The sequence below is a fragment of the Eurosta solidaginis genome, chromosome 1 (genome assembly GCF_040869045.1).
Source record: "Eurosta solidaginis isolate ZX-2024a chromosome 1, ASM4086904v1, whole genome shotgun sequence".
Taxonomy (NCBI): domain Eukaryota; kingdom Metazoa; phylum Arthropoda; class Insecta; order Diptera; family Tephritidae; genus Eurosta; species Eurosta solidaginis.
The window spans coordinates 327,826,262-327,851,920 of NC_090319.1; the positions used below are offsets into that span (position 1 = coordinate 327,826,262).

At 36.9% G+C, this 25,659-nt stretch overlaps 1 protein-coding gene across 1 annotated transcript in view; it reads right to left on the minus strand.

Annotated features, from left to right (window-relative positions):
- The window catches only part of LOC137240882 (protein timeless homolog), a 161,077-nt gene that overhangs the window by 26,002 nt on the left and 109,416 nt on the right, over positions 1 to 25,659 (minus strand). Inside the window, exon 5 of the mRNA XM_067767814.1 lies at positions 3,802 to 3,943. Coding sequence (XP_067623915.1) covers positions 3,802 to 3,943 — 142 coding nt within the window. The remainder of the gene's footprint in view (positions 1 to 3,801; positions 3,944 to 25,659) is intronic.

A 25,659-nucleotide genomic window follows, 5' to 3' on the forward strand; every position in this document is an offset into this window, starting at 1 on the left:
ACTTAAAATAATCACGTTAAAACATGCGATTTCACGTAGGTTAAAAAAAACTATAACGCGCATTTCAGAAATAGCTCAATTCCGATTACTTGACAGCTAATACCAGGTATGCGATGGCTGGGAAGGGGTAGAATTATTGTTCCCCTGTCAATTCTTAAGCTGAGGGAGTGCTTTTTTTTTGTAATTGTGGCAACTTTCAGAAATCAATTATGGCCGCCTAAATGTCTAAAATCTACGTATGTGCGTTGATGAAATGGCAAAGAAAAGCCGACGCGTACGCTTGAGTTTTTAATGTAACCTTTTTCATATCTTATTATAAATACACGTACGTTAATATTAAAGCTAAACACAAATTTTTTTTTTATTTATTTAACTGAAAAAAAAAAATTTTTTTTTGAACCCCCCCACGGCAATTTTCTGGCTACGCCACTGTTATGCATAAACCTAAAGTGAAGTGATGCAAATAATAAATTTGCTTACCGAAAGTGACACAACAGTGGATTCCATTTCGTTCCGCTTTATTCTCGTTTGAGAAAAAGTTGAGAATCCAAAAATTCTCAATTTGAAAATAAAGAAAAATTCCATATTAAAAATATGCCTTTTAGCTTGAGAATGCTATCAACGGTTATTTGAAATGGATTTGAAAACTAACGTTTGAAATGTGAGAAATGGACTGATTCTCAAATCTCAAACTGAGAATTGACAAAAATGTTTTTTGGGAAAGCTTTCCAACGCAAACTCGACTACTTTTAAGTAGCTACATACATGCAGATACGTTTTTATTTAGAAGCTCATTGGCGGTTTTTGCTGATGTTCATTTTGCTAGGTTATTTTTGCCATTGACTTTGATTTATGTTTGCTTTGCGTGCGAGAACACGGCGGAAATTCAACAAACTCTAGAATAAAATCAACATAAAGCAGGCAAACAAATGCTGCCTATACATGTATGTATGCATGTGTGTTCACCACCGCCAAGTAAACAGACAAAATTTGAAATTGAAATTAAAATTTTACCTATGTATGTAAGTGTGTATGTAAAAACGGCACTTGTGTGCATATATGAATCCTTATGAGAGCAGCACGGTGCTAGCTCTTAACTCTCAAATGCAAAGGAATAAAACGTGGACTAACATTTCATTGTAGGTTCCAGGGTCCAAATTAAAATTCAAAATCACAATTAAACTCGCAACTTTCACACAAAACGTCTGCAAAGTTCTTAGCTCAGCACGTTTTTACCTGTTTTCGTATTTACCACTGTCAGCAAATTGTGCGCGTGTGTGCCTTTTTTTGTGGTTTAATTTTGCATATGCTTGCTGCAAAAAGAATGCAACATCTCAATTTACTTAACCGTAATTTAGGAATGAGATGTAAAAGAACAAAGTTTTAGTTTAGAAAATCTTCTTGGGCTTATATACATATTTTAATTACATATGGCTTGTATGTGTAATCAAACAGACAGATAGTCAGAGTTGGCTGTTAGGGATTACGATTAAAAGGTGATTACGATATAAGTAATCGTAAAATAATCGTACCACGGACCATTTTGAAAGAATTAGGCACAAAATTTAATTACTGTAATCGTAGTTATTGCTTAAAAGTTGTTGTAATGGCCACACTATCGTGCTGAGGAAACAATTCAGAGTTTACACTGTTCTACGCAAAACAGAATAGCGTAATAGCGTTTTCACACAGACAGCTAATTAAGTAATTAGTAATTTTTCCTATATTAAAGAGCTAATTGAGCTCAATCTCTCATACAAAACATAAATTCTTAGTGTTTTCATATTTGATAATATTAATAGAAGACCACGATAGTGGGAAAAGCTTCTGATTGCCATACACCAGGGAATGGCCAAGGTGATTCCTTTGCATGCAGTTCAAGCAGCTCACTACATCTGATCGTTTACGACCAAGTATCCTCTGGGTAGTCATTGAGCATCCGTTTGGTGATGAGCTTATGTGAGAAGGCGACAACCTAGCTAGGCCACTAAGTCATCATCAGAAGCATATTATCACCATAAGCCATGCAGCTACAAGCGGGCGACTGTCTTGGATCAAGCGGCTCGCTTTATAAGAATGAGGACAAAACGAAGTACCTGCTAGGAGTGTTCAAGAGAAAAGTTCTTGGAAAAATTTACAGACAACTACACATTGGCAATGACGAGTACCAAAGAAGATTTAATGTTGACCGGTACGAGTTTCGTGCAGACGTTAACACAGTCCAGCAAATTAAAACGTAGCGGCTACGTTATGCCAAGAGGGTATTCATATTGGAAGCCGCATGCGGAAGCAGAGCAAGAGGACGGCTCCTACTCCACTGGAAGGACCAGGAGGAAAACGATTAAAATCTCCTTGATGTGACCAATTAGCGCAAGTTAACGCACCAAAGAAGAGGTTGGGGCGCCTTGTTGGACGGCCATAATCATTTAAACGGTTAAGCGCCAAAGTAAGTAAGTAGGTATGCAGGTCACATTGCACGTTATTCAACTAAAAATAATAGCAGTTTCAACAACACGGGGTCCTAACAGCAAAGCTGAAGGATATGAGGAAATCTCCAAATCAATTGAAGCGTTTAACTAAAGCGAGCTGGCTCTCTCAAGTGAGTTTCTCATAATCTCCATCTCTCAAATGAACGGAGTGGAGTGCTTACTGACTGTAGATACGAACGCATTAGTGGAGTTGTCTACTGCATACTGTTATGAATATTAGCAAAACTAAGGAGTGCTGCCAGCTCTAAGCCGATGCTAAGCAGTGACGTGAATGCACATCAATAATTCAATCATCATGTATCTACATAAACGAAACAATAACTGCGTCTACATATATGTACCATGTACGTGTACGAGCAGCAGAGAGTCAATGCACAAATACATGCATATATCTGAGATACTCCTATAAGTATGCAATGAGAAAAACTATAAAATTGTGCAATTGTAGTTACAGCTGAGAAGTTTGAGAGCTACTGTACTAGTAGATTCTGGAAGCGTCTAGAAGATGCGAACGAAGAAACCAAAGAGTATAAAAGGCGACAGATGTAGAGGCGCTGTAATTCAGTTTGATTTGAGTTGTCAAGCAGTTACGACTAAGACGATATCTAGCGAGCAATAGCAGTATTATTTTGAAAGTCAGTTTCCTTTAAGCAATCAGTTTGGTTATTAAGCAAACTATTCGTTGCACAGTTTGAGTGTTATTGTGAAGTAGGCCATTTTTCCATTATTCAATATTGGAGTTATTTATTCAACAGTTTAGCGATACGAACCTAGCAAAAGGGCAAATAAGAGGATTTGCAGAAAATTCGTTACAATACAAACCAATGGCAAACAAGGGAATAAAATGAGAGGGTAGTAGAATTTGCATCAGAAAACTTGTACATCCAAACTCGGATGCTATGAAGGATCGATGTTTGGGAAAAAAAATGATTTCTCTAAGGGCCGTTTTGAGCATCGCTAGTTAAGTTAGAGAAAAAATGGAGCCTGGCGATCCATCAGATAGCTTCACTTCACATTTTCGTAATCACCAACACACGGTGACCAACCACCACTTGAATCGATGTTAGTGATCGAAAATATACGAAAATATCGGCTCATCTGAATCGAGTAGCATTTCATTTCATTCGGACGTGATACTCGCTTGCAATATTTGTTAGGATGAGAAAACATAGAGGGATTCATGAGACTCAAATGAATGGCGGGAATAAGAACTTAACTTCTGTGGAACAAATTGTTTCATCATTTCCATAAAAATCATTAGATAAGTATTCATATATGTGTAAGGACATACGTAATGTAAGCTCTTATTTACCTGATACAACATAGCTGGACAAGAGCAACCTACGGCTATGCGATGTAATATGGTCACTGTTGCTTTTAATGATTTTGTTGGTATTTGATCCCAGTCCGTTAGAATAACAGTGCAAGCACGTACAATTTTTGGATTCAGCAATCTGTGCACAAGACAAGAAAAAAAAGTAATTATGTAATATGTATAAATAACAAGAAAAAAAGAAAGAAAAACACAAAGCCACAGAAAAGCTAATTAAATATGAAAGCAATAAAAGTTGTTGTGTGGAAAAATATTAAATATTAATTTCAAATTAATTAAAGAAACAAAACAATAATAACATTTAACTGCAGATGGCAACAAACAGGTAATTAGTTTATATCAATGTTGTTCAAACAGATATATTCGCACATCCCGATTCTTTCGAAAGGACGTGGTAGGATTCCAACACAACTTAACACACGAAGAATTAATATACTATTTCAGGGAATGGTATGGGCTGCTTTGAACACCCGCGCACAGTGGGCTGGATTTGGCTTTCAGTGGACTTAGGGAAATGAAAAAAATATTAGTTAATAACAAAAGACTTTGATGGGGATTGATTTTAAGTCTCCTTACGTGACGTTTTTATATATGAGTATTTTTTCATAAAGTCTTAAACAAAAAAGTTATAGCAAATAAAAAAATTTTATGTATGGAAAAATCACATTTCTACCGTTAACTAATTTTCCTCACAATTCCTCAAAACTTCATTAATTTATTTATATAGTTAGGGTTATATACTATGCAATGTACTCGGTTTCATGGTTCGAAAAGGTTCGCGTTTTTTTCTGTTTTTTGTTTTTTTTTTTAGTACTGCGAATCACTTTTTAATTTTGGGTAGAATTTAAAAACAAAAATATTTTTTGTTGTTGTTTTTTTCAATGTTAGTATTGCGAATCACTTTTTAATTCTGGGTAATATTTAAAAAAAAAATATTTGATAATTAATTATGCAATAAATTTTTTTATATTGAATTTGCATTTAACAATCCAAAAAAGGTTCAAATCAAAAATTTAGCTATTCCAGCTTGTTCGTAAATTTTTTTTTTTATGATGCTTACTATTCCACGATAGAGAAGCCAAAAGATTTAAGTATGACATATATAGAAAGTCAACGGCCACCGACATAATATTACATAATACCTCAAATCACCCTCAACAGCATAAAAATGCAGCATTAAGGCACTTGGTACATAGACTTGAAAGAACACCTCTTACACAAGAGGCATATAAGAGAGAACTTGAAGTCATATATAATATCGCTGCAAACAACGGATATAAAAAAGCACTAGTAGATAAGCTCAGAAGGACAAATGGAGAACCAAAAAGAAATAATGAAAAGGAAAATAATAGCTGGACGACTATGACATATACTGGAAAAGCAACACATAAATTGGCAAACTTCTTTAAAAAATACAACATTAACACAGCATTCAAAACATCGAACAATCTAGGGCGAAAACTAAGAACTAACATTAACTCTGAGGATACGTTTACCAGCCACGGCGTATACAAGCTTACCTGCGGATGCCAGCATAGTTACATAGGACAAACAGGATGGCAAATAAGAACGAGGTTCAGAGAACATATTAGAGATTACAACAAAAAAAAATACGGAATCCAAACATTATACCAGAGTATAACTTCGCGAATCACATGGTCGAGAATGAATGTTCCCCAGCAAACATCAATAAAACAGTTAGGGTTCTTCACATACAAGAAAAAGGCCGACGTCTCAACGTAGTCGAAAACATGGAAATCTACAAACAGAAAACATTCGACGGTAGAATAATAAACGAACAGATAAACACAATTTCTGACACAATATTCGAGCCTTTAAAACTTGTTTACAGGAAACAACTTAATCACCCAGGTACAACAGACAATCACACAACAACAAATAAACACAAAACAATTAACACACCAAAACAAAAAACCGACAAAGAAGGTCAAACGACTAAAATCACAGATTTCTACCTACCCCAGTCAGCCACACAAATCGATTAGTAAACCACCCTCGGTTCTGAATGAACACACAGCACATACACATAACTAAATATACACAAGCATCAATTTGACAATACCTGCTCATATACCTACGAACTATAAATACAGGACAAACGACAACAACAGATCAGAACGAAAATCGACACTGATGATGGCACAACGCCGAACCCGGTTTGTCTCAAAACCAAATTTGACAAGGGATGACGGAAAATCGTTCCAATATACATCACTTACTATTCTAGCTTGTTCGTTAGTACCAAAAGAGTAACTAAAGAAATCTCCAAACATACATATATGTAGGTATATGACCAAAAAATAAAAAAATTTTTTTTTTATTATTTTAAGTAAATGTTGCGTTTCATATGTAGTATGTATATTCGTACCCAATTAAAATTGAGAAACTAAAATATTTAGTTTTCTGTATCATAGTCGAGGTTTTGCGGTAGGAGTAGTAGAGATTTCACTTCTTCGGATATTTTCTCATGCTTACTAGGTAATTTCGATCTCCTCGATGAAATAAATGGGTCAGAAGTAACTAACAAATTATTTAAAATGTCCTCATTTGTGGCTTTGCGGCTTATTTTTCTTGCATGGTCTCAACGATATGCTCTAAAATCTCTACTTCTGGATTCAGCGGCTTCTTCGGACAACTTTGCTATAGGAATGGAACCAAAATTCTCTATTATTGAAGCTCCGTGTACTAAAATTTTATGTACACTTGAAGGATGTAATACCATTCATATAGTTCGACGTAAACTCGAATGGTTTCTCTGGCGTACATGTTGAACTTTTGTACATTTATTGGACACCCACATGAAAGTGCCCCTAATATTATAGACAATCTTTGAATGAGATTTTCACTAACACCAGTTATAGAGGCGGTAGTTTTAATGTCAACGAAAAATCGTCTAGTGGTATTTCCACCATTCGTTGTACCGTGCCCTTGCTTTACCACGTCAACCAATAAACCAGTCTGAATAGTAAAAAATATTTTAGTGAAGCCAAAATTGCTGGAAATTGGAAAAAATACCTAGATGTACACATATTCTTGTTAGGGTATGTCGCTATGAAACCCGTTTACTAAAAGTGTCTTTTTTAAATCAGGTTTTACGAAAAAATGTTATATAACAAAAAATTATGGAAAAAGATCACAGAATACGAAAATGTACATTTAAAGTCCTAAGTCCCAAATTTTCAATTTCGTTCCACTGTGCGGCGTACCTCGCTATATAAAGACGACATATCGTGGCGGTTCTAAGTGCGGTCTTTTGACAGGCCTGCAAATTTTCTTTTAAGCTCGACAAGCTAGCGATAAAAGACCGTTTATAGGTAGCTGTGTTTCTTTGTCTTTGTCCCAGGTGCTGCCAGCGAGGAGTTGAACATTTTTTACGGCTCTGAACTTTACGTATAATTACGGCTGCATGCTTTCCAAAATGCAGAGCCTGATCGAGCGTCACACCCAAAATGTTTGGATGAAGAATAGTCGGAAGCTTGATGCCATCGACATTGTAAATAAGATGGCCGAAGATTTGGTCGGTAATAGTGAAACATTTTTCCAGGTCATAAAGCTGGGAAGACAAGAGTGATAGTTGTTAATTTTACAGCACAGCTGAGCAATGGGGGCCTTGACCTGTTGACGTAATCGTGCAGTCAACGGCGTAGGACACAATGTTTGGAATGGGATACCTTCCTGCGGCACCCCTTCTTTAGTTCTTCTTAATTTTGATGATACATTCCTAAACTGGATCGATTCCCTGCGACCACACAGATAATTTGCGATCCACCTTCTGAGACTACGGGCAGATCCTTCCAAGTCTTGCAGTAGCGTGGTGTGATTGACCATGTGAAAAGCTTTTGACAAATCTAGCGCTACAGGTACTGTTCTTTGGTGAGGTTCTTGGTTCAGTTCGCAATTTATTTGTGTACTCCATGAGCCGGCAAAGTACTTTGCCAATAAATGGCCGATCAACACCGTTCTCAATGACAAATACCCGAAACTCGCAGTTGAGGAAAGCAATCTCCCCAGAAAGACGCGCGTCACTCTGGCACAACTTCGATCTGGATACTGCAATAGGCTAAACTCTTACTTATCCAGAATCAACCCCGGCATACATATATAATATATATATCAGTTACTTGCTTTTCATCAGTTTCGCTAAAACTCGAGAAGGGCTGGACCGTTTGGCTAATTTTGTTTTTGAATAATTTTTGGAAGTCCAGGGAAGGCTTAAAACGTGCGTAAATATGATAAATATTAGAATATATATATGTAAAAAAAATTGGTATGCGTCAGTCTCTCTAAATCTCAAGAACGGCTTGACCTGTTCCGAACATTTGTTTTTTTCGTTCGTTATCGTTCACTGATGATTAAGGCGGCGCCACGCTCCCTATTAAGAAAAACTTAAATTCGCTCCATCCCCGCAATTATTTGAAGCAGGTATTCAGTATTTGGTAAAGAAGTCTCATACATGGGAGAGGTGGCGGCGGTGGGAAAGGACTTGAAATGGGAGTGAAGTTGGGAGAGAGAGACGGTGAGGGAGTGGGAGTGGTAGTGGAAGGGAAAAGGGGTATGGGAGCGGGAGGAAGACAAATGGAATAAGGTATGGAGAAATAAGAAGAAAATTTGAAAAATAAGAAGAAAATTTGAAGATAAAGTAGTAGTGGGAGAGGGAGTTGGAGTTTAATTGGGAGTGGGAGAAGCAATGCGAGTAGAATTGGGAATGGGTGTGGGAGGGGGAGTTGGAGTGGAACTGGAATTGGGAGTGGAATTGGAAATGGGGTTGGCAGTGAGAGTGGAAACGGGTTTGGAAGTGGGAGAGAGATAAATGGAAGAAGGTATGGATAAAAATAAGAAGAACAAGTAAAGGTGTCTAAGTTCGGGTGTAACCGGACATTATATACTCAGCGTGAGCTTCAATTGTACATTTCATTTCAGATAAATTACTTTTCTACATAACAAGTGGCACCGCCAGTTTAAAAAAATGTCTCCCCATTCCTCTTACAATGAAACTTGATAAGTGAAATATCATTGATTCAAAACTATTTTAGCTTATTATTCTAATCTACGGCCCTTTTAAACTTGTTTTATATCTAAGTTGCCGTGGGCTTTAACCGATCCCGTCCATTTTTGCTAGAATTATTTTCTGCTATAAGGTAAATATGTGTACACAATTTCAATACGATACGTAAGTTTTTCTTCGAGTTATGGCTCCCGAAACATAGAAAATTGCTTAGTCATAAAAGGGGCTGTGCCAAACCCATTTTCAAAAATTTTAGTGTTTTCCAATTTAATGTTATAATTCCATTAAGAAAGTAAAATTCTATTGATACAAAGCTCTTATTCGCTAAGATATAGCATATTATTTTCGCCTACGACCCTTTTAAAAAATATTTTATATAAAAGTGGGCGTGCTCTTTAACCGATATCGTCAATTTTTTCTTTTTCTACTACAGGTAAAATTTGTGTACCCAATTTTATTACGATCCGTTAACTTTTCTTCGAGTTATGGCTCCCGAAATAAAAAAAATACTTAGTCATAAAATGGACGGTGCCACGCCCATTTTTAAAAATTTTAATTTTTTTCTATTTATTGTTATAAATCCACTTGGGAAATGAAATACCATTGATATGAAGCCCTTTTTTGCAAAGATATAGGTTATTTTATTCGTCCACGACCCTTTTAAAAATCTTTTATATAAAAGTGGGAGTGGTGCTTAAGCGATTTCGTAAATTTTTTTTTTTTCAAAGCATTCCGTATAGTAAAGGCAACCTCTCTGCCGAATTTTGTTACGATAGGTATAAAGATTTTTGATTTATGAATAATAATATTTGTAAAATTGATTTTATCACAAGTGGGCGGTGCCACGCCCAATGTAAACAATATTTCAAAATTTTTATCAAGAGTCTCAATATCAGTCCACACGTCAAATTACAATACTCTAGGTGTATTATTTACTAAATTATCAGGTTTTTTGTGTTTTCCAAAATCTTATATATATAAAAAGTGGGCGTGGTTATCATCCGATTTCGCTCATTTTCAACACCAATCTATTCTGGGTCCAGACAAGCAAGTGTGCCAAATTTGGTGAAGATATCTCAATATTTACTCAAGTTATCGTGCTAACGGACGGACGGACGGACATGGCTCAATCAAAATGTTTTTCGATACTGATGATTTTGATATATAGAAGTCTATATCTATCTCGATTCCTTTGTACCTGTACAACCAACCGTTATCCAATCAAAGTTAATATACTCTGTGTGCAAAGCACGCTGAGTATAAAAATGGCAGATAAAGTAGATGATAATGGGAGATATGATGAAGACTGGAAGCGTGGATAGCTTTTTGTAAATAGGTAAACCAGCTTTCTGGCAGAGCGAAGTCTGCAGGTACACTAATACACAATATATGTCCCGCATGTAATGTATCTCAATACGGCACCAACCATTTTTCAATTGCAATGTGGATCGAACAGCTCTAAGACCCATGTCCCTTTATTCCAACACTTTCAAAACTGCATGTTTTTTGGAATGCCGCCGTTAGAAGACTTTGATGACATGACGGATGCTATCCAAGGTCAATTTTTATGAGGAACATTATTAAGACTATGCTCGTAAGTAGTATGCCTGCACACTATGCACTTTCCTGCAAGAGTAGGCACCACCTAAAGGGTCTTGTCATCCAGGCATAGTAAAAACAGCTTGTTAGACACTTCACTTCGAATTGGCTAGATGCAAATCTGATGGACTACTCCAACGTGGAGGTTTTATTTATTTATTTATTTATTTATTACAGCTTTATAAGCCTAGCTTAGTAAATCATATCACATTTTACATGAGATCTCTTCTATCTATCTTATTGCAGTCGTATGATCAAGTCTGAGACTATCAGAGAGAGATGACAGTATAAATGCGCTGGAGTTACGCGTAAAAGGGCATTGATACAGCAAGCAATAATTTTTTAACAGTATGAAGCCCAAGCCAAAATTGGTAACGTCGGGCTAAAGTGAGTGGGCTCGACAACATTATCATTTTTTTCCACATTTTCGTATTTAAATAAATTGAAAAAAGTTCACTTCAGTTTTCTCACTCGTCGTACCTACTTAGTAGATCAGCGAAAGAGGGTACATATACTCAATCCTGCTTCCCCAGGCTACTCTCACTAACTTATTATTTAATTAAAAACTAAGTATCTGGCGTTTTTATTTATAAAATATATTTTAATGCAGTTGGGTTGATTTATCTTGTTTACTTCCTTCCGTTTTAGTACTCTTTTTGATATAATTATACCTTTCATGAAAATGAAATGGTATATTAATTTCGTCACGAAACCCAAAATTGTAAGTCCTTAAAGAAAAATAGATAGACCCACCATTAGGTATACCGAAATAATCAGGTTGAAGAGCTGAGTTGATTTAGCCATGTCCGTCTGTCCGTCTGTCTGTTTGTATGCAAACTAGTCCCTCAATTTTTGCGATATCTTGACAAAATTTGGTGAGCGGGTGTATTTGGGTGTCCGATTAGACATTTGTCGGAACCGGCCGGATCGGACCACTATAGCATATATCCTCCATACAACCGATTTTTCAGAAGAAGATGATTTTTTAATATCTTACCCAATTTAACAGATTGAAGTTTCAAATTTCACCATATAATTTCGTATATTGCACATATTGTTGCCTGAAAAAATTAATGAGATCGGTCGTATATATAGTATATATCCCCCACAACCGATTGTTCAGATAAGAAACCTTTCGTAATTGCTGCCCTATTTTAAGAGCTAGAGGCTTCCAATTTCAACGAATGCTTACGTATATGGCATATATTGTTGTCTGAAAAAATCATTGTGATCGGTGGTATATATATTATTTACCCCATATAAACTGTATTTTTTGCCCCTTTTTTATGGATAGAAGCTTCAAAATTCATAAAATTTCATCAAATAGTTACGTTTATGTCATATATTGTTGAAATACGTGATTCGTAGTCATAGTTTTTACACGCAGACCACAAAAAGCCTGAAACTTTGCATCCTCACACAAAGTACCTACCTGTTTTTTATTTTATATTTATCTTAAAAATCGTTTAGGTATGTAGATCTGTTCACTATATATTTCTTATCTTATACATCCGATTATTCGGAGATTACGAATGGGATAAGATTATTGTTCAGCCCCATTCATGAAAGGTATGAAGTCTTTACTTGTTAAAATATTAAAATTTGTATTATACAATAGTTATTTTTCCAACCGGATGTTATTTAAAATTGATTGTCCACATTTAGAAAATATTTGCTTAAAAGAAAATGCTGAATTTTAAACATTTAACTTTCATTAATTACAGTTATTTGAATACGGGTAACGTGTATTACAACAAAAACGATATGCTCGAGTAAGCAGAAATTACGGTCTGCCAAAATGAATTTGAATATTTGATGAAGAATCATATTGATATGTGTAAAAAGGGAGGTAAATTAGAAGGTTTTTGGGTAAAAGGGGAGAATTTATAATTTACATTTTAAAGTAATTACCTTACACAGTCGCCGAAATTCGTTATAGAAGGTCATCCGACACCATGATTTATACAAAAGATATTGTCTTCAGACACGTGTCCTTCAAACGAAAAGGAACGAGGGACTAGCTAAAGTCATAAATTTATGAGTTTTTCCATTGGCAGAACATGTTAGTAAAGGCGACATATTATATCATAAAGTGAGTATCTGCCATCGTATGACCCATCCTTACGGTGTCAAACACACAACGGATCCAAGCGTGATCAATGTAACCCCTGTCAAACACTCTAGTTGCTTGTAATCGGATGTACAATTACAAAGTCTTGGCTTAGTAAGATACAAGGTCTATCTAAATCCAATTCCATTTTATGTATAATGGCATCCGCTGCATCCTGTTCATATCCTTTGGATATTCATATACACAATAAAATTCCACAATTAAGGGCTGTGAACTACCTTTTCCGAGCAACAGGATAACAATTAAGGGATGTGATTACAACCTTTTCAACACATCGAATCAATCCGTTCGCTTGTACGACATAATGTCAAAAGCTATTTATAACTTTACACATTTCAAAAAGAAGAATGAGCACATACCCCACTCTTTGAATTATCAATTGTTATCCACAAGTGAGGCATCTGCTTTGTCAAATGTTCATTTATCAAGTATCTTTGCACAATTACGGAATGTGAAAACCCTTTCTTTAACATTCAATCAATTGACAAACCATGCCTAGCTTAGAATAGGTAAACAAACCGGGCAGAACTTGGCAACAGAACCTCCAGGACCGATCTTTCTAACGAAAAGACCGTATTACTCCAAAGAGAATGCTTTATTGTCAACTTTTCCAGAAGTGAACTCTCCTAGCATTGGAGATGAAAACACAGCCACCGCCGAACCTCCCGCTAGCAGGCCGATTCAAGGGACAGGAGCTAAGACCTGAATGCAAGTATCTATGATACAGTATATACAAATCATATCTGGCTTTTCCTGCTCCCCGTGGTTCTGTTTTTAAAATCGACCGGGATGGGGTCGCATGCGATACAGCGCCACATTGCTGTCTTTCGAGAAATACACCAATCTGGATTTGATTACCATGGGTGGTTTGGCAAACACGTCGAGTGTATTTCTGCCATGAAAAGCTACGCAGAGAAAATTTATCTGCATTGAGGGCGCCATTCGAAGTCGGCTTAAAACATGCAAGTTCCGTCGCACCTACTTGTCGGAAAAATTTAAAAGAAGCACTATTCAAACAGTAAGGGAAGCTCGACCTAAATCTCTTTAGAGGTAAATCGTTCCAAGTATTATTTTTTATCCTATAAAGCGCAATATTTCAACCTTTAGATTCACAATTTGGCCTTGTTTAGAACCAGGCACTTTTAGGGATCCGAGTACTTTTTCGCATCTGGATAATTTTTCAGAACTGCACACTTTTTGGGAAACTGGTACTTTGTTAAAACCGGTTAGTCTTGTAAAACCGAGTACTTTTAAAGCCGAGTACTTTAATTTGTGGCTGGGTATTTTTAAAAAAACGGTAATTCTTTAAAACCGGATGCTTTTTCAAAAGCGGGTATGTCTTTTTTAAACCGGAACCATTTTAGGTACTTTTTGAAATGGATACTTTTTCGGAGTAAACACGTGTATACGGGAAACGTCTGTCGGATCCTTTAATAAATACCTAAATTAAAGAAATATGCGCGAATATCCAAATCTTCTGACCTATCACTATTTGGTGTTCATCTTTTAAGCAAATCCGATCATTTGGCTTTTGGGAAAAGGGCTCCTGGTTTAGCTTATAGTGGCTGACTCAGACCAACACATAACAGAACATTTGGACTGGCTGGCACACTGTAATACCCGTACATGAGTTGAAACCCACTTCCTCCTTTGATATGTATGGACCTAAACAAATGTACTCGTCTGTTGTACCACAGGAACCTTATACTCTTCTCGCTAATGCGATGCCAAGTTTTTGTGGACAGCTCACAAGTGGCCATCTGGTATTAGCCTTCTTTTCTTTGTGGCAAATTGAATTAGTTGGATTGGCATATTTTATTTTATTTTGTGGCTTCGGGCAAGGGTATCAATGAACCTTCCCCACCTAAAGGACTGAAAATCGTCCCTTATAACGAAAACTAGCAGTTTTGTATTTGCTTGGAAAACTACCACAGTTCTGTTGGGTTAGCCTTCGACTCCAATAAGTCAATTGTGCTAGTTCTCGACGCAGATAACGAGTTATGCTAGTCTTCCACACCAACAAATAACTATGTTAGAAAAGAAGCTTGTTAATCTTCTATGGGGCTAACAAAATAACTGTCTCTCTCACGTCGATAATATTACATTACATCAACTGCCCTCAGTCTAAGCATTGGAACTTTTTCACCAACGCAATATGTTCATTTGCCAAGCACTCCGAGTGTATTTCTGCCATTCGCTTTCAGCGAAAACTCATCTCCTTGCAAATGACGTTCGGAGTGGGCATAAAACAAGTAGGGCGAGACCCACCAATATGTATGAAAAACTAAAAAAAAAGGAGCACGACGCAAATTGTAAGAGAAGCTCGGCCTCACATCTCTTCGGAGGTTATCGCGCCTTACATTTATTTATTTTAATCTGTTCAGGGATAGGTCGAATATTTCGAGACTATATACAGATATCCAAGTTAAAAGCGCACTGATACGAACTGTGAAAATTACAATGACACCAGGAGTGGGCTCAGTTGTCTTCTAAATCGACGCTCATTCTTCCACTTATTAATTGGGTCTTAGCCAGCCATCGGATAGTTGCTCTTGTCGTTGTACGTCAGTCGTAACTTGATAGCTATAACTGATGCTTTTGACAGCACAAAGAGAGCCAAGTCACCCACCACTATTTTTTCCAACTTTGTGCGGACATATCTTTCCATCCGTTACCAAATGCGGGTTTCGACAAGAATACTTTCGGTTGTGCCTACTAAACACATTCATGGCTAACCTCCTTATCTATTTGTATATGTATATGTGCCAACCAGGGAAGAACTTGGGACTTTTTCCCTTCACTGAAAGAAATGGTGCTAGTAAAATCAACAAATCGGTTCTGTTGTTCTTGACTTAACGGAGATTCGGTGAAATTGATCGAATTATGGTTAATTCGACCGATTTCCTTGTCAAGCGAGCAAGTTAGTTTAGTCATTTCAACAGAAGAGAAATTGTCGCTCTAAAGTTAACAAAATTCTGTAAAATTGACAGATACCTAATCAATTAAACTGATTTATTTGTTAACACAACTGATCTCACTGGTAATTTCAACAGCGATCAACAGTCAATACATGAGCAAATTTCAAAGAGAATTTTACGCTCACTGCGCTCTCTACTTCGTACTTATGTATGCTGTGTACTAGGGCGGGCCGATTTGTGGGGAGGCAAAAAAATCGCCCATTGCTCTGTGAAAATCATATTCTAGGGATCAAAATAAGAAACTTTGCCGAAGGAACCATACCTCTAAAACGAATTCTGGGTTCGCATCCCGGACAAAGCAACATAAAAACTTTAGAAATAAGGTTTTTCAATTAGAAGAAAATTTTCCTAAGCGGGGTCGCCCCTCGGCACTGTTCGGCAAGCATTACGAGTGTATTTCTGCCATGAAAAGATCTCAGTGAAAACTCATCTGCCTTGCAAATGCCGCAACATAGGTACTTTCGTACAAAGCTGTCGCAACAACTTTTTTTCTTCATTTGACTACTAAAACGGTCAATTACGAATCAACGATTTGTGCTCAGTTGATTCAACATCTTGTTGCGATGGATAAAAATTTACAGAAATTTCGGCTGATTTTAGCAGTCTTTTTCTTTCAGTGTTAAAACTGTTGACAAGCCTTTCCTAACACGGAAAGAAACAAAAAACCTTCAGAGATTTTTTTTGTTCTAGTCCAAGGGCCATCTTATCTCTTTTTGATAATGACCGAAGGATAACGGAGCTTAAATTTAAACCTTGATATACAAGCAGCTCACTTTCGCGCGTTCCTAAAACGCATCATCACATCCTTTAATTGGCGCTTAACCACCCAGAAGATTTGAGGCATTTCGTTATTAAGTCGCGCCAGCCATATCGTTGCGCGACACCTAATGCCGATTAGGAGCAGCAAGTCAGATCAGGTCTTCCTGCCTCTACCAAATCAAAGAAAGTCTACTTTTCTTCTGCTTCAAACTGCAGTTTCCATTGAAATATTATCTTGGCCAGAAAGTTTTCGTCTATTCCCATAACAGAGTCTAGCCAACGAAGCCTTTGGACTTTTATTCGTTGTACTATCTTTATATCTGCGCAAAGCTAATGCTGCACATTATCCTATCGAAGACTCACTTTTGTTGCTTAGTATCCAATCCCTCAGAGTGTTTCATTAGTTTTAGTTACAAATTAGGAACAAGAGAAATTCAGCTTCCTACAAAATGATTGTCATGTTCTATGTAATACAATTTAAGATTTTAATAAATTGAGTACAACTATGTACATACTCCAAAAGGATTTGGATTGTAATCTCACTTTACTAGCATCCTCAATATATTTTCTACAAATTTGATTAAAAATGGCAATAATTTTCTATACAAAAACAAAACCTTTCACTTAAAATGTTAATTACTAAAAATTGTTAACTTGAGCTGCTGCTGCTATTCCTGCCCTTAGACCATCAATATATAGCCGATAAAATTGTTTTGTTGTTGTTTTGATTTTTACTTTGTAGCAAAAACCATTACACTTTGCTACTGTCATCTGAAAAGTAATATAAGCCACAAATACCAACAAGAGAGTCAGGCAAAGTTGACAATAGATTTGGTAATGGGAAAGGTGTCTGGCCAACCGTAGCCATAGGTGAACAAAGTCGATCTCTCTGACAGTATCATTAGAAGTACGAACGGGATCTGTCCGATAATACCCGTAGCGACACAAAAAGGACGTGTTGAAGAGCACCCGTAGGAAAAGAAAGAAGACGCGACGAATATTGCCCGTAAGGGTATTAAGGAGAGTAGAAAAGGGGCACGCCGTACACTACCTATTCAGGCATAACAGGTATAAATAGTCTCCCCATAGTACAGCTCAGAAAGAGATCAAAGCTGGCTAAATAGGCGGGTTAGGGGGTTAGAATATACACGCGGTAGCTATGCATACGTAAGAGGCGACTAAAATACCAAATAGATTCAAGGGGTTGTGTAGCGCAACCCTTTCAAGGGGCTGCCAGCGCAATATATAGCTTCTCCAACGCCTGTCGTAAGAGGCGACTAAAATACCAAATAGATTCAAGGGGTTGTATAGCGCAACCCTTTCAAGGGGCTGCCAGCGCAATATACAGCTTCTCCAACGCCTGTCGTAAGAGGCGACTAAAATACCAAATAGATTCAAGGGGTTGTGTAGCGCAACCCTTTCAAGGGGCTGCCAGTGCAATATATAGCTTCTCCAACCCAACTGTCAACCTCATCTCGCCGTGGCGATTTCTGTTTATTTAGCAGCCGAGGCTCTGGAGACCCCGAACTCTTCATGGATTTCGGGGGTGGGAGGCGGTATGGCTTAGAAGGTCGCACCGAAGGAACGTACCGGATCTGCATACGGCAAAGGCCCATCAACATCGATAACACTCCCCAAGGCCTTCGGAGAGTGTCCTTATCGCTACAAATACAACAACATAGTCACATATTCCTCCTGCGACTCGTGCGTGATTCATTCTAGTCTTATCGTATATTTTGCGGAATTGTATAGTGGATATGTATGTGTGTGTTTCCCTAATAGATTTTGCTCAACTTGCTGTTGCAAACATAAAAGGCGAACGAACACAAGGTAGGAAAGTAAAAGTAAATTAAATTTCAAATAGGAAAGTGAATGCAGTTGGGGGAATTATTGTGCTATAGGAGTCGGCAGGCTTGTTGGTATTACGCTCAAAATAGCCAGTACATATACATTTATATACATATTTCTGAGTATGCCCTACAGGGAAACCTCAGGTTCAGGTTGAGTACAACTAAAAGTTTTTAAGGGAAATGTAACAGGTTCAAAGAAGATCACACTTTTTCTATCTTAAGTTCAAAATAGTCACATATTTTTACAAGTCAGAGGCCATAAGCTCTAGTCTTTGATGGGCGGTAGTTTGTTAAGCTTAGAGATCTAAAACTGCTAAGCTAAAGAAGAAATACCATCAGCTGTGTTTAATTCTTCTTTGAGTGTGTGTTATAATCTCGGCCCAAACACCGAAAAGGTTCATTTAGTTGGAAGTTCATTCAACCTTGTTGTAGAAAAAGGAGTTTGCAGTTGAGATAAGGCTAGGTTAAACTGGCCGGCAAATAAAGACCTCACATAGACTGAATGTCTCCCTTGTGCTACCGAAATTGCTTTAACGATCAAACAGAAAAATCTCAATTAGGTACCAGGACTAATGTTACAGAATAAATCTGTCCTCTGGGCATATACTAGAAGTTTTCTAGGACCTAACTCAATTGCTGCTTCGAGATCTGGCAACTCTGCCGCCCTAGTAGCTGAAGCCCCTTGACCTCGCGAGCGCACAAAACAGTACGTGAACCACTTTCTTCCTACAGCTCGCACTTCCTACATCTGTAGTTACCGACGAGGCCTAACTTGTAGTTATATGACGCCGGAATTCAGTGTCCAGTTAAAATGCCCTACGTGAGCCTTAAGTCCTCTCTCTATACAGATAAGAGCATCTTTGTCAGTGAAATTTGCACATGATCTTAGAAATTTTGCAACCATGCGCTTCTGTCCACGCCTTTCCTGCTTGATGGATCAAATGAAACTCCTGTCTCCATTTAATTTCTCCCAAAACTGATTGGATCGCCTACCATCGACTCATCGAGTGATGCACCCTCCTTTGCCAACTGGTCGGTCTTTTCGTTATCTTCTATTCTTTAAGGGAGGAGACCCAGTATAGATTTATGGTCCGGCCTGAGGGAAGTCTGTCTATTCCAACTTTGCATTTCAGGACACTTCTTGATGAAGTGCTGCGTGAGATTATTGCCTCGATCGCCGCCTGACTAGCAACATATATATTAACGCGACTGCAGCTTAGCCACGCTTACTCCAGAATTTCTGCTGCTTTGTTCACGGTTACAATTACTGCCAAAAGACAAAGACACTACAGTCATCTGACAGCCTTTAGGATCTACTTATTTCTGGATCGACACACTAACCACCTTTTCGCCAACCCTCTAGCTCTATTGTAGAGGGACATTCATGAAATATGAAGAAATTAATTTAATGAGAAGGACAAGGTGAAGTAGGGTAGTTGGAGAGCGGTAACGATATATTAATAGAGTGATAAGAGCTAGAGGGATAAGACATAAGGAAACAGTGAAAGGCAGGGAAAAGAGCAGCAAAGGGAAGGTGTTAGAGTTAATGATGCTCAAATTATATAAGTAGAAGGATTTATTATCGGCTTACTATCGAGAGCGAATTATTATCGTCGATTTATCGGCGATTAATCAGCGGCTTCTTATTAGTTTATTATCGGCTTTACATATATCGACGGGTTGCGGATGTGTCCTCGAAGTTTTATCGAATCTCGTTTCATAAAAAAATCGATGAGTCGTCGATAACAAATCTGAAATACGCAAATAACAAATTGTTTACACCACGATATGAAATTGATCACCTTTCGATATCGATAGTATACATTTACGGTAACAAATTGATATATTTTCGAAAACAAGTCGATAACACGCCGATAAGCAATTTCTAACGCTTTAATAATAAATGAAAAAAATGTTCGTATCGATACCTTTTTGATAATTTTTTATAAGAAATCGATAATAAATCGAAAACATATCGATAGTTTTTGATTACAAATTGATAACTTTTCGCTAATAGACCAAAAACATTTGGATTACAAATCGATATTTCGATAAAAAATCATAAACAAGATGATAACAGACTGGTAACACTCTAATAAAAAATTAAATGATCAAAGGTTTGCGATAGTCAATCGATAACTTTTTGATAACATCGATACATTTTCGTTAAATAATCGAAAACTTTTTGATTCGAAATCAGTAAATTTTCGATAAAACGCCGTTAACTCGTTGAAAAAAATCGTTAACTCATCGATAACCTTCATTAACGATACAAAATTGATGATTCTTCGATTAAAAACCGATAGCCGGCCTATAGGTCGTCGATAATACTCCCATAACCGATAACTCGTCGTTAGAAATGGATAACTCGATCAAAACCCGTCGATAACAATCTGATAGCATATCGATAACAAACCGTTAATACTTCCTACCCCGTAGCACAACTCCCTGTCTAAATTGGCTATGCAAACTAGTTTGCTCTAGATTCATTTACTGCTGGGTTATGTAGAACGCTATTGTTTGTGAATGTAGCTTGCCTTTCAGCTTGAATGATTTTAAGTTTTATCGCCTATTTGTAGGCTCTGGTGTTTGAAAGTATTTGTTTCTTTGGGCAGCAAAGACTGATTACAAAAAATATGCGAGCTTGATAAACGACTACACTACTATCATCACATAGATACATACTTACGTATAACTACATACACACATAGATACGTAGGCAATATAAGGTAATACAAATATAACAAAAACAAGCTGTTGCGGCTACTGGAAAAACCATGACAATGAGAAAAGTTTTTCAATGTACGCAAATAGGTGCACAGATGGTAATGGCTTGGTGTTGGTCATATAATAACAACAAAATATTTTCTGCTTTTCAGGGTTTACTACAGCGATTAACAGACAAGGCTGCTTGCCCTATTGTAACACTCGTAAACAGCTTAAGTGCTCGCTATGTAAAGGCTTTGAGTGACTGAAAGTGACATCTAAATATTTACTAAAGACGAAAGTGCTTAATTTAAAGAATTGTATATCTATTTAAATACTGGTATATACATACATTTGACGACTTGTATATATGCTAAAATATGATATTTTAAGCACCGAACTGAAATGAAACTGTAAGTGGAACCAAACAGAAAACAAACCGGAGCATTAATAGGACAAGTACGGGAACTGAAAACCTAATCAGAACAGAATTGATACTGAAACAGGCACTGGAACTGAAACAGTGACAAAGAACAATACAGAACGGAACTGAAACAACAACTGGAATCAGCACAGAAATTGAGACGGGAATTGGAAACGAATATACACTGGAAAGGAATCAGTAAAGGGAAAAAAACGAACATAAAATAGAAACCTAAACCGGGACTCTTTTGAAACTGGCATCAAAACCGGAACACAAAGGGTAAATGGAATCAGGACAGGAACTGAGGTAGGCATTTGAAGCGAATCGAATCTGAAACAGAAACTGTAACTGAAATAGTAGCTGGAAACATTACTGAAATTCAGTTCGAGTAAGCGAATTAGCACTTGAAGCGATAACACTGGTCGACGGCCAAAATTTACCAGAGACGACGTTATGAAATTCGTATGTAAAACCATCCGCTGATTTTGAAAATCGAGTTCATTTTTGATTCTATGGTACCCCTTTTGAGATATTTGCAATTTACCGTTATTCGAAAAAACCAAAAAGATGGCTCCCTTTAATTACGTATATCAGAATCGGAAATACGATAAAATTTGCTATAAATGCATCATACATTGTTTTTGCTCAACCAGATAGTTTTCGAGATATTAGCTTATCATTTCAGATTTTTGTTTTTTTTTTTTTTATGAAAAAATATGAAAAAAATTACCTTTTGCGAGGGCAGCATTCCAAAACCACAACTTTTTTCCAGATATTTTTTCTTTACGTAAAGCTCTGTTTAATTAGATAAGCTATCATCGAAGAAAATCGATGCAAAACTACGTAAGTTATAAGCGATCAAATAACAAGTAAGGAAGGTTAAGTTCGGGTGTAACCGAACATTACATACTCAGTTGAGAGCTATGGTGACAACATAAGGGAAAATAACCATGTAGGAAAATGAACCGAGGGAAAACCTGGAATATGTTTGTATGACATGTGTATCAAATGAAAGGCATTAAAGAGTATTTTATGAGGGAGTGGGCCATAGTTCTATAGGTGGACGCCATTTAGGGATATAGCCATAAAGGTGGATCAGGGTTGACTCTAGAATGCGTTTGTACGATATGGGTATCAAATTAAAGGTGTTAATGAGTATTTTAAAAGGGAGTAATCCTTAGTTCCATAGGTGGACGCCGTTTCGAGATATCGCCACAAAGGTGGACCAGGGGTGACTCTAGAATGTGTTTGTACGATATGGGTATCAAATTATAGGTATTAATGAGGGTTTTAAAAGGGAGTGGTGGTTGTTGTATAGGTGGATGCCGTTTCGAAATATCGCCAAAAAGGTGGACCAGGGGTGACTCTAGAATGTGTTTGTACGATATGGGTATCAAATTAAAGGTATTAATGAGGGTTTTAAAAGGGAGTGGTGGTTGTTGTATAGGTGGTCGCCTTTTCGAGATATCGCCATAAAGGTGGACCAGGGGTGACTCTAGAATGCGTTTGTACGATATGGGTATCAAATGAAAGGTGTTAATGAGTATTTTTAAAAGGGAGTGGCCTTCGTTCTATAGGTGTTCGCCTTTTCGAGATATCGCCATAAAGGTGGACCAGGGGTGACTTTAGAATATGTTTGTACGATATGGGTATCAAATGAAAGGTTTTAATGAGTATTTTAAAAGGGCGTGGGACTTAGTTCTATAGGTGGACGCCTTTTCGAGATATCGCCATAAAGGTGGACCACGAGTGACTCTAGAATAAGTTTGTACGATATGGGTATCAAATTAAAGGTATTATTGACAGTTTTAAAAGTGAGTGGTGGTAGTTGTATATGTGAAGGCATTTTCCAGATATCGACCAAAATGTGGACCAGGGTGACCCAGAACATCATCTGTTGGATACCGCTAATTTATTTATATATGTAATACCTGCCAAGATTTTAAGGGTTTTTTATTTCGCCCTGCAGAACTTTTTTAATTTTCTTCTACTTAATATAGTAGGTGTCACAACCATTTTATAAAGTTTTTTCTAAAGTTATATTTCGCGTCAATAAAACAATCCAATTACCTTACCATGTTTCATCCCTTTTTTCGTATTTGGTATAAAATTATGGCATTTTTTTCATTTTTCGTAATTTTCGATATCGAAAAAGTGGGCGTGGTCATAGTCGGATTTCGTTCATTTTTCATACCAAGATAAAGTGAGTTCAAGTAAGCACGTGAACTAAGTTCATTAAAGATATGCCGATTTTTGCTCAAGTTATCGTGTTAACGGCCATGCGGAAGGACAGACGGACGACTGTGTATAAAAACTGGGCGTGACATCAACCGATTTCGCCCATTTTCACAGAAAACAGTTAACGTTATAAAATCTATGCCCATACCAAATTTCAAAAGGATTGGTTAATCTTTGTTCGAATTATGGCGTTAAAAGTATCCTAGACAAATTAAATGAAAAAGGGCGGAGCCACGCCCATTTTGAAATTTTCTTTTATTTTTGTATTCTGTTGCACCATATCATTACTGGAGTTGAATGTTGACATAATTTACTTATATACTGTAAAGATATTAAATTTTTTGTCAAAATTTTACTTAAAAAATTTTTTTTTTTTAAAAGTAAGCGTGGTCCTTCTCCGATTTTGCTAATTTTTATTGAGCGGACATATAGTAATAGCAGTAACGTTCCTGCCAAAGTTCATTATGATATCTTCAACGACTGCCAAATTACAGCTTGCAAAACTTCTAAATTACCTTCTTTTAAAAGTGGGCGGTGCCACGCCCATTGTCCAAAATTTTACTAATTTTCTATTCTGCGTCATAAGTTCAACTCATCTACCAAGCTTCGTCGCTTTATCTGTCTTTTGTAATGAATTATCGCACTTTTTCGGTTTTTCGAAATTTTCGATATCGAAAAAGTGGGCGTGGTTATAGTCCGATATCGTTCATTTTAAACAGCGATCTGAGATGAGTGCTCAGGAATCTACATACCAAATTTCATCAAGATACCTCAAAATTTACTCAAGTTATCGTGTTAACGGACGGACGGACGGACGGACGGACATGGCTCAATCAAATTTTTTTTCGATCCTGATTATTTTGATATATGGAAGTCTATATCTATCTCGATTCCTCTATATATGTACAACCAACAGTTATCCAATCAAACTTAATATACTCTGTGAGCTCTGCTCAACTGAGTATAAAAATACCCAGGTTCCGAAATTTCTAGGTATACCTCAAAACGTATGTATGGTATAAAGAAGAGTGAAATATCTAGCTATGCTCTGTTTCTATTTAGTTAAAAGTTAAATTTATGAATGAAATTACCCATATTTTTAACTTTTTTTTAAATTTATTTATGTTTATACTATATTCTAACAATCTTTATCTTAATTTGATTTTACTATGTAGTCGAAATAATTATGTGTTCTACTTTGACGCTTATTCAGTTTAGGATCGGTTTCTCTTATGAGAAACCAGCAGTAATCACCCATCATTGCGACGTCCCAGAACCTTTGATATCGATTCTCAATTAATTTCATTTGCTGATGAGACCTTCCGCCATGTTCGTCACTTTCGTCGCCAAGATTTGCCGGAAAAAAGCTCAAATGTGAGGATGAGAGTAGTCCTTTGAATTGATTATTGTTGATCAACTTTTTTATTTGTGGTCCAACAATAATACCTTCCTTTATCTTGGCTTGAGATATATCTGGAAAAATTGTTTTCAAATAGTCGAATGATTCGCCTTCTTTGTCCAAAGCCTTAACAAAGTTTTTAATGAGACCGAGCTTGATGTCTAAGGGTGGAAGTATGATTTTCTCTTTCTTGACAAGAGGGGTGTATTTGATGTTATCCACACCAACGGTAAACTCGATTCTTTCCGGTCAATCCTTTCTGACGTAGTGGTCCTTACGAGCTCGGCTATCCCAGCAGCAGTGCTTGGTGTAGCCACTTTGTAGACCGCATAGCATTGCAACGACTTTGAGATCAGAACATATTTTCCAATCATGCTCTTCATATTTGATAAATTTTAGAAGTTTTTGCATTTCCTCGTAGGTTTCCTTTGTATTTACTGCATGTGCGATCGGGATAGAAGGCTTTTTGTTACCAATATGCAATAATACAGCCTTCAAACTCAGTTTATTGCTGTCCATGAACAATTGTCGCTCTTTTGAATCATATGTTTGACCAAACTCTTTGAATGAACCAGGAATATCGTTGTAGTAGCATATACGGTCTTTCTTGGTATAGTGTTTGGAAAATGGTTCGTGACGAGTTCTACAATATATCACCTTAACATCGGATGACACACATTTAAATTGTTGCATACGAGAAGTGTGGATCTCGGCCTTTTCCTTGGAT